Here is an 11,027-nt window from a genome sequence, read left to right on the forward strand (position 1 = left end):
GTGGTAGGAACTACTGTAGAGCTCAGTTGTAAACACTGTGCAATAGCTTTTTTTTTCTTAGGGGATCTGTATGACCGTGATGTTATATGTTTATACTTACTTTGGCAGAGAGTGAAGAAGTAAGACACGAGGCAGCGATCTACTGTTTGTGTGTGTATGTGTGTGTGTGTGCGTGCGTGCGTGCGTGTGTGTGCTGTGTGTGTGAGTTTCTTTCAGCTCTGGGAAACTACCAGATCCCTAGTCGCCTTGTCTACGCACTTCCAGAGACATTTCAATGGTGCAGTGGTGCCAGGTGCAGTTTGTTCTGGGGATGAGGGGAGCATGGGCCAGGTTTCTTTCCACACACACACACACACTCACACATATATACTTATTTTCTCTTTCTGTCTCTCTCTCTTTCTCTCTCTCTCTCTCTCTCTCCAGTTTTGCCCCTCCTGAGCCAGTGTTGGCTGTGCTGCGCAGGACTATGGGTGAAAGATAGACAGGGCCTTTAAAGAACAGAACAGGATCTTTTCACCGTTTCAGGGTGACCTCCTCTTCACTTACTGCTAGAGAGAGGGGGTGGGGAGGCAGAGAGATGGATGGAGAGGTCATGAAAGAGAGAGAGCAAGAGAGAGAGGGAGGGAGACAAAGATGAGGAAGGTAAGGGGAGAGCGAGGGATAAAGAGGAGGAAGAGAGGATGAAAGGGAGGAAGAGAGAAAGAGAGAGTAGGGGATAGAGTGAGCACTATTCAAAGCCATTGCCAGTAAATCCATGGCTGGAGAAATTATGTCTCCATCATTAAGCCTGTTCACATGTCTGAGTTGTCTTTGCCTGCCTACAGAGTATGATGCATGGACACGCCCACCAGGCTGTGTGTGTGGCATATAGAAAGGATGTTTGTGTCTGTGTGTGTGTGTGTGTGTGTGTGTGTGTGTGTGTGTGTGTGTGTGTGTGAGAGAGAGAGAGAGTGTGTGTTTGTGTGTGTGTGTATGTATGTCTGTCTGCCTGTTTGTGCTTACTGTCTGGAGGGCCTCGGGTTCAAATTTAGTCATCTGTAACCACTCTCTCTCTCTTTTCTCCTTCTATCTCTCTCTCTCTCTCTCACTCTCACACACACACTCTCTCTCTTCCCCTCTGTGTGTGTGTGTGTGTATTCGTGTGTTGTAACACACAAAATGAGAAAGGTGTTCATGAAGTGAACTTGAACCTTGACAAACAGATGATGTGATGGAGATTAGGGCTGAACAGTAGGAATGCTCTCTCCACCTCCTCCTCCTCCTCCACCTCCTCCTCCTCCCTGATCTGCAGAAGTCAATCAGAGGTCACCCCTTTGGAGAGCTACAGGCTGTCAGACATGCATTGTTCATATCAAATGGAACTTAGTTTTGACACGTTAAAGGTTTAGCAGGTTACAATATTACCAAGCAACACTTTGAGTTGAGGTCATGAGTTTTTTCTCTATTATTGTGTTAAATGCTCCAAATGTAAAGTACTTTGAGCTGCATTCTGTGTATGAAATGTGCTATACAGCTTATTATTATTATTATTATTATTATTATTATTATTATTATGGTGTAGCGTATCAGGCCTCTTTTATTTTCTTTTTCAAGGGTTTCAAAAAGGCAGAACTAGCTTAGACTAAAGGCCTATTCACACCAAGAACGATAACGATAACTATAACCATAACGATAAAAGCGTTCACACTGAACAACCATAAACAAAGTCTCTCCTTGTGTTAATGAATGTGACTGTTAAAAGTCGATGGGTTCTGATTGGCTATTAGCTTTTTATCATTCTGAAAATCGCTCTGAAAGTGATCGTTATCGTTATAGTTTATGTGTGAACGTCGTCATTCATATTAATGAGAACGATATTTATTTATAGTTATCGTTATCGTTATCGTTCTTGGTGTGAATGGGCCTTAACGACTAACTTGGCATTTACGAACAACTGGCCAAGTCAATAAATTGTTATTACAACATCTTGGCATCAAGGACTGCAGTTGAAAATTAGCCAGCTGGCTAACACATTTACAGAACTGTCGATTATGCATGTTATCCTTATTAATGAATAAATAAAATGAATGAAAAGTGACCAAATATCTCTGTGTCGCAGGCAAACCCACAGGTTATGGGCCTAACTCGAGGCGGACACACAACCGCGGGATAGTGGACGAGTGCTGCTTTCAGAGTTGCGAGCTGCGGAGACTGGAGATGTACTGCGCGCCGGCCAAGACGGGCAAAGCAGCTCGCTCGCTACGCTCACAGCGCCACACAGACCTCCCTAGAACAGCCAAGGTGAGAATACACACACACACACACACACACACACACACACACACAGACATTATAGACACATGCATAGATCTACAGAAACAATGAATGCAGACACACACACACACACACACACACACACACACACACACACATATACATACACACACACACACACACACATACACACATAGACAAATATACACACATGCATAGATCTACAGAAACAATGAATGCAGACACACACACACACACACACACACACACACACACACACAGATGCATACACAGTTGCACATACGCAAAATGTACCTCAATCACATAAACACCCCCCACACAAAATCATACCATTACACACAAGTCCATTGACTCCACTGACGTCTCTCTCTTTCCACAGAAACCCATTTCTGGCCACAGTACGTCCTGCAAGGTAGCGTGCCACAAGCCCTTTCACATGCATGCTTTAGCTTCCAGTGGGATCCCGCGTCTCCCCTGCTTCCCATTACGTTATCCCACCTTAATCCCACTTTTTGTCCGTCCTCGTTCACCTTAAACATGCCCCCCTCTGCCTGTCACGTGTCTGACGGCAAACGTGCTTCAGTGATATTCTATGCATAATGACTATGTCACTCGGAATTAATGAATGAATGACTGAATGTATGAATTAATGGATTTATCAACGGCTTATGAATGGTTTGTGATCGAATGAATGAATGACTCAATGTATGAATGAATGGATTTAGCAACGGCTTATGAATGGTTTATGATCGAATGAATGAATGACGTGATTCAAGAGTGAATGAATGACGGAATGCATGAATGAATGATAGAATGAATGAATGAACGGATGGGTGAATGAACGAGCAGAAATGAACAGAATGTGGTGAAAGCAGCAGGCAGGACACACTAGGACATCAGAAATGCTTCCTGCTGTCTCTTTCCTTTTCTTTTTGCATCCCTCCATCCCTCCTTCCCTCCATCCATCCCTCCATCCAAGGCTTTTCTCCGGTGCGTCTCCTGGCTCTCTCCGCTCTGGAGGGAGGCCATTAGTGAGGAGGAAGAGCCTAAGTGGATTTTGTGGTAAACCTGCGGAGGCTTGCTTGTCCTAGAGTGTATTTTCTGCACACATACGTCATCTTTCACAGACACACACACACACACACACGCACACACACGCATGAAAACACAGAGACACACGCACATACACTCTCACACACACACACACACACACGCACACGCAAACACACACACGCACACACACATGAACACACAGACACACACGCACACGCACGCACGCAAACACACACACGCACACACATGAACACACAGACACACGCACACACACATACACAGACACACACACACACAGACACACACACACACATACCTCATCCCCTTCTCCTGCTCCTCATTCTCAGTTCACATCTGAGCGGGGTGGGGGGGGTGTAGTGGTGAAGAGGAGGAGAGGTGAAGTGGAAGAGTGGCAGGAAGGTCTCAATCACCTCCTTGTGTGTACATAGTTATGTGTGTGTGAGTGTGTATGCATGAAGGTGTGTGTATGTTGCATGTAAGAGTGTGTCAGTTTCTGTCTGTGTTTGTGTGTGTGTGTGTGTGTTTGTGTGTGTATGTGTGTGTGTGAGTTCATCTGCGGCATCTCATTTCATGCTCTTGTACTTGCCTGGCTGTACTGTGATACTGCTCCACCTCCCCCCCCCCCTCTCTCCTCTCTCTCCTCATGTCTCCTCTCTCCTCTCTCTCCTCATGTCTCTCCTCATGTCTCCTCTCTCCTCTCTCTCCTCATGTCTCCTCTCTCTCCTCATGTCTCCTCTCTCCTCTCTCCTCATGTCTCCTCTCTCTCCTCATGTCTGCTCTCTCTCTCTCTCTCTCTCTGTCTCTCTCTCTCTCTGTTTCTCTCTTGTCCTCTCTTTGGTTACACGCTGAAATGTGACTTCTGCTCTGTTCTCTTCAGGATGTCCATCAAAAGAACTCCAGTCGAGGGAACGGTGGAGGGAGGAACTACAGAATGTAGGACCACCATGGGCCAGCCAGAGAGAGGTAGAGGAAGATGAAGAGGAAGAGGAAACTGGCAGTCATGTGGACTTGAGAGACAACAAAACAAACAAACAAACAAACAAACGAAAAAGGGTGATGATTGTTGTGGCCTCAGCTTGGCATGGTCCACATCACACGCGAGAAACATGAACGAAATGAAAACATAGAGGTTGTATAAGGCCAGTGGGTAAATCTGTCCACCAAACAACAACACACATAAACAAACAAATAAGATTGCACATTGCACCATACCATAACAAATCGCTAAACCAAATAGAAGAGAGGGAGTAGTTACGTGTGAGGACAGTGGTGGGTTCTCAGTAAACTTAAAGAAAGCTGATGTCCAGTTTATAGTCAGGAACTGGATGTAGCGCCGTCGATGCCTCCTGTTCAATGAATTCCCTGGAGTTTCCATTCACCCAGAGGCTCAGCCAATGGTGGGCCAGCAAAGGCTTCATCTGTAAGCTCATTGGACTGCATCCTCCTTCAACCACTCCCCTCACCTGCCCCCATCAAAGCCACATACACTTAGTTTAGTCAGGTAACCTTTATTTTGTTTGTCAAATTGAACTTAAGCACGTCACACCATATGTCACAAAAGAGCATTTCTATTTGGGTTGGCTGTGATGAAGACATTGTTAATGGACAGTAGCATCTTTCACAGTTCTCTTGTGTTCTAGTTTTTCAGCTTTGCACTGAGAGTTGCACAGGACTTTTGCCTGTATTTGTTATGTTGTTATTGCTGTTCATAGATACCACAAATGGTCTGTGTCCAAGGCCTTCACACACACACACACACACACACACCCTTGACTGATCTAGGCAGAATGGGGACCATGGCTGTCTCCGGCTACACTTATCTGCTATGCTTATAAATCAACATACACCACTGAAGAACAGCAAGATGGACAGCTCATCACTTAGGAAGAGGCTTATGTGAGATCTCTCAATGTGTCTACAGAGCACTAGCCTAGCCTAGCTCATCTCTTAGAAGGAGGCTTATGGGAGGTCTCTCAATGTGTCTAAAGAGCATTAGCCTAGCTTAGCCTAGCCACAAATAGCGATTTACTCTGGGACTGGTTCAGCCCTGATATGGATCCCATTCTGAGTTCTGGTTCTGAGCCTGATGAGGGTTTGATTCTGGACCAGACCCAGGCCTAGAGTTCATCTCTAAGTCACCGGCTTGACAAGGCTATATTTGGGGCCTTTACGCAGAAACCAGACAGGATAGGTTGAAAAAGGAGCCTCTCAGAATCAGATCATTAATAATTGACTTGACTTGGCTTGACTTCCATTGTTTTTGTTAGCTCAAAAGGTGGACCTTTGCTTCTTTTCTAAAAATTCTGACTGCATGGATTTTCATTTTATGAAAAGAAAAAAAAAACAGGAGGAAAAAATGAGTGAGAACCGAGAAGAACGTCCACACCAAAGTGCATACATCAACCTACCGCCTGAGCACGTCAACTCCAAAGTCAGGATACACACAGACACACACACACACACAAACACACACACACACACACACACACACACACACACACACACACACACGCACACACACACACACACACACACACACACACTTGCACATCAACCAACCAAATATACAGCATATCTGAGATTCACATTAGAGTTTCACACTGGTAAGCAAGAATACCAAACTGGCATTCTGTGGGTCACCTTAACAGCACCGGTTGTAGTCCTCAAACTAACACACATCACCACAACAGACAGGCCCATCAATCCCCCAGGGTCCTCACAAACACACAATATCAGAATCTGTGTTTTTCGTACCCGTGTATGTAATCAAACCCAGTACTAGCATTTATGTTAGCCTAATGCATTCTTCCACCATCATAATAGTGATGGCTTCATATAGCAGAAACCATATTAAGAAATCTTATTCACTGTATAATGGTGCTATTTTGTAGTTTGTTACTTGCGAGGGTTGGCTAAAAAAAACAGAAAGTGCTTGGAGGCTAAACAGATTGTTTTAGGTCGTCCCTTTTGCACAGCCTTCAGGCCACCATTTTCATAGTGTGTTTTTATTTTTAACGGTAAGCTAGTTAAATAAGGTTGTCGTGTAAGAAGGCAAAATGTATTTGTGTGACATCTGTGAATGCATGGAGAAAAAAAAAACATTATGTTGTGATCCCAAGAAAGGCTAATTGCTATTTTTTCTACGGTTTTTAAATTATATTTATTGTTTTGATGAATGAAAATTCCCTAGAGCTCCTTATGCCAAATGTAGTGAGTGACAGAGAGCACTGTGAACTATGTTCCTTGAGGTGAAGACATTGTGGTCTCTTCCAATGAGTGTGCTTTGTAAACAACACCACTTGCTAAGATGTGTAAGACTATTATTTCTTCTGTATAACCACACTTCTTGTTTTGTCAAATTGCATATTTGTTTCGACATGCAGCAATCCAGTACATTGTAATTACAGAGTATTTATGAAAGAAAACATGGTACAACATTGCATTAGCAACATAAACCTTCTGCATGAGATTTCAGTGATTAACAAGACCAGCCAAAGATAATGAAATTCATTTTCTCTGTTTACAAATCAGTGTAGAATTATCAGCATTCAGTTCTATCCAATTCAGATCATTTATAGTAGTTCAACTGGTATGCCGTGAAAAAGCATTGTCTCCAAGGACACCTAGTATAGGCTGAAAGAGGCCACATCTCTATGTGTTCTAAGTACTGTTCTGAGAATTTACCAAAGATGAAGACAAATATTCTGGAATACTAACACAAATTCTGGAATACTAACCTCTCTGTCTGATGAGAATGTGTCACACAATCAGAGAGGGGTTAAAGCGGAGTAATCAAGAATCTTTGACACAGTCTTCATTAGTGTTCCAGTCACAAAAATGATGGATCACAATCACAATGGCAATATTCCATTGCTATTCATCTACGTAGAACACATTTTTTACACGGATGAAGTAAGCCGGCAATAAGTGGCCAACATGGTTAACAACAAGAGGAAACAAATTAACAAATATTAGCATACACGTCTTGTGTGAAGGTTTGGGCTCGTCATGTGTACGCGGTTAATGTTTCAGTTAAAGAGTTTTTTTCTTCTGTGTGATTTATCTTGCTGTATGTTTTTTTTTCGTTTGTTTGTAACAACTCATATCTGTATGTATCATGTCACCAAATAATGACACAAAACACACAAAAAAAAGAAAAGCAAAAATGTAAACCAATATTGCTGTTTAAATAAAAACTGAAAATGAGTGCTTGATTATATGAAAACTTACACTATTGACAAAAAAGAACAAGACTGTGGCAATTACGAAGCTAATCATCAAAATAGGATGTCTGGTTGAAGGACTGTCATTACTGGTGCTCGACTGCCTTCTGTAGAAATGATTAAAAAATAAATGACAGATTGTTCACCACTCCTGCTGAATAAACCACTAGTCAATACCAAGAATCTGACAACGCTGTTTTTTTTATTCTACACAGAAATGCAGTGTGTTTTGCAAAAAGACAAAGGCGTGGTGGAGGCAATAATGTATAGAGTCAAATTAATGCAAAAGTATATTCTTTATTGCGTGTGTGTGTGTGTGTGTGTCTGTGAGTGAGTGATACAGAGTGAGGGAGTGAAAGAGAGAGAAATGAGTCAAGCCTGAATTTGCAGACTGTGCTCAAGTCTGTGTGTTATACTTTGCCAGTCCGCGAGGGTACGCTAGGGTCCAAGTGACGTAAATTTCATCATCAGAGGGTCAATGTGCGGTTCTGCGCTGATGTTTTTTTTTGTGCTACCGCACTAAAAGAGGACTAACTGCACATGGACAGACTCCAAGTGGACTAGAAAGTATATTAAGAACAACTATGCGCTCATGGTGTCAGCGGCTGGACAATGTCAAGGCCATATCCGCAACCGAGTATAACTAAGGCCTTAAGATTGCATTCGCATTAAAGATGCAGTGCACGATTCTGGCAACAGGCTGTTGATATTTGAGCTACATAGCCAATCAAATTACAACCTTCCCTTCCGTGCTGCTGAAGCAATGTGTTGTTTGGCTGACATTGTTTATGGCCTGGACTGGACTGAGCCACAGGACATGTTTGTTTCACATTTACAAGAGCCAGGACTGTGTATGACCGCTGGTGTTTTTCTTTATCTTTTCTTTCTTTCTTTTTCTTCCTTTTTTTGGAGCTCACACACCGAATGGACAGCTGAGGGAACAACTTGCTGAGTCTGACAAAAAATGTCTATTGGAGTTTGAATCGAGGACTGCAACTTTAACTTCAAGTTGCAAGTGAAGTTGTCACTTCACTTATATTTCATGTCACCTCATATATCACCCTAAGGCGAGGATCACATCAGCCGGCGGCAAGCGGCAGTGGCAAATGTAACGCAACGCTCAGACTATAATAAGTTTTATCTTGTTCCTAAGCAACACAAACGGTTTGTCAATTGAATATGCTCGCGTTGCGCTTTGAAAGTTGAACCAAGTTCAACGCTCAGCTTGTTCAACGCTAGCGTTACGCCAGCGTTGCCACCGTTCTGCATTGTGTGTCAGGTTCTGATATAGAATGACTACACAAAATGGAAAAATTACACAAAAGGCTCTATTTTTGCATTTTCTTTGTTGGCTTCATGCGTGTGTATAAGATGGACTATACATCTGCACAACTAATATTGGATAAAACAACATGAATATTTAATTCCTAGGGATTCCTGTGAATATTTCAAGACCAGGAAAGTAGTGGTAAAATAAGAGGTAGGTAAGCTATGAATTCTGTGATCACAGTAAGGTATCAGATTTTTAGAAAAGGCATTCAGAACATGTTTGATGATGGTGCGGTTATTGTCAAATGTTTATAACAATACAAGTGGCATTACAGTAAGTGGTTCATATAGTGTTGATGAGTGTACATATTGTTATTGTGGATAATACAGTGTGATTTTTAAATGCTAATAGTTGTAATTGGTGAATAAACTCTTGAGAGGTGGATAAACTCTAATAAGAGGTGGAGAAACTATTTCTGAAATTTCAGTGGTGGGTAAACTGCGTTTAGTCTGCTTGTGTTTAGCGGCCTCCAGGCTGCATCTAGCCTACTTATTGCTAAGGATATAGGCTACACTGCAGCTAGAAGTTAGGGAAGCACCAAAGGCGAGGAGAGGAGGAGGGCATTAGGCTATTGACTAAATTTAATTGAGACATACTACTATGTCCTAACGTTAACGTTACTGCCATCAAGCTGCAATGATTTGCCGCGAATGAATGCCGCCCAAATCAAGTCATCTTGTAGTGGTGCGTCAAGTGCAACGTATATTCCGATCCGCTATTGATGACGCGAAAAATAATAACGGTAGGCTGAAATTATTTGAAAGTAACGAGCCAGTTTTGTAAAATGTAAGGAGTAGAAAGTACCGATATTCGTGTTAAAATGTAAGGAGTAAAAGTAAAAGTCGGCTAAAAAAATAAATAGTAAAAATAATAATAAAAAGTAAAAATATCTGAAAAATCGACTTGAGTACAGTAAGGAAGTATTTGTACTTCGTTACTTCCCATCTCTGATGATTATAACGTTGATAATGTTGATAATGTTTATAATGTTGACAATAGATGGTTTCGATTGTTGTTGATGGCGTTATTTCATCCCTTACAATGTAGAATTATTCCCTTGCGATTGAGAGCTCCTGTGATTCTGCATGTGCATTTCAAAACATTGCTGTATGAAATGATACAATACAAACAGCTGCTTATGATTGTTTGTGAATAGGTCTTAGTGAGTTAGGAGTCCTCTTGACTACTTCTAAGCTGTCCCAGATTTAGGTGCTATTTTTAGGGCTAAAATGCATTGTGAATTACTCTTAGTCAAAAAAATTAGGAGTCCTAAAGTTACACGCCCCATTATTTTTATATTTTTATATAAATTTGCCAGTTAGGAGCTACTTTTAGCCTTAAGATTCTTTGTGAATACGGCCCCTGATTAACAGAAGATTAAAACACTCCACTCACTTCAAGAGAAGAGCAGAGAGCATTGCAAGAAAGATTTGATTGCTGCACTTCTGAAATTATTTGGTAAGAGTTAAATGCACCAATTTAATTTATTTTAATTTTCACTGCTGTCTACGTACCTGGAAGTCGTAAGTTGATGAAGCCTTTCCAGCCCCCTTCTCAATCTCAAATGAGGCTAGCTGTGTGGATGATGGTTTGGGCTTTTAATGGTTAACGGTAATTTACATACCATGTATGACCAGTGGGTACACACTGTGGCTCATATTATGAATGATAGACAAAGTCTCTCTCTCTTACACACACACACACACACACTAGCATGTATGTATGTATGCATGCTTGCAATGGGAATAACATAATGCATGCATTTGACACATCAGACTTAAGAGTTTGCCCTTAACTCAAATTAGAGCCCATTGTGTGTGTGTGTGTGTGTATGTCTTATTTTGGTTGTGGAAGCTGCACTCAGTGGGCTTGTCTCATATTCCCAGTATGATAATAATATGTGGCCCACACACACAGATACACTGTACATGCACACACACAACACACACACACACACACACACACACACACATATACACTGCACACGTACACACACCACATAAAATCTAACGTGTCACTGGGTTTTACAGTACCTACAAATTGTAAATTACTGTCCAAAAAGGTCCATTGTACTGTAACTCAGATAGTCACAAAAGCATCCAGTATTGTGAGAAATGCTGTGTGTG

General features: G+C 41.9%; 1 protein-coding gene across 5 annotated transcripts in view; it reads left to right on the forward strand.

The window, feature by feature from the left end:
• Positions 1-6,654, forward strand: part of igf1 (insulin-like growth factor 1) — a 19,126-nt gene extending 12,472 nt beyond the window's left edge. For 3 of the 5 annotated variants that reach the window (XM_076296978.1, XM_076296977.1, XM_076296981.1), the window contains exons 3-5: positions 2,099-2,280; positions 2,654-2,686; positions 4,226-6,654. In XM_076296978.1, coding sequence (XP_076153093.1) covers positions 2,099-2,280; positions 2,654-2,686; positions 4,226-4,285 — 275 coding nt within the window. In that variant the 3' untranslated portion in view covers positions 4,286-6,654. The remainder of the gene's footprint in view (positions 1-2,098; positions 2,281-2,653; positions 2,687-4,225) is intronic. The other 2 variants (XM_076296980.1, XM_076296979.1) reach the window with 1 other exon arrangement.
• Positions 6,655-11,027: the final 4,373 nt, after the last annotated feature.

Source organism: Alosa pseudoharengus, unplaced genomic scaffold (assembly GCF_046254945.1).
Source record: "Alosa pseudoharengus isolate Yale_2024_CS ecotype anadromous, Long Island Sound unplaced genomic scaffold, YU_APseudo_1.1 YU_APseudo_1.1_scf_20, whole genome shotgun sequence".
NCBI lineage: Eukaryota > Metazoa > Chordata > Actinopteri > Clupeiformes > Clupeidae > Alosa > Alosa pseudoharengus.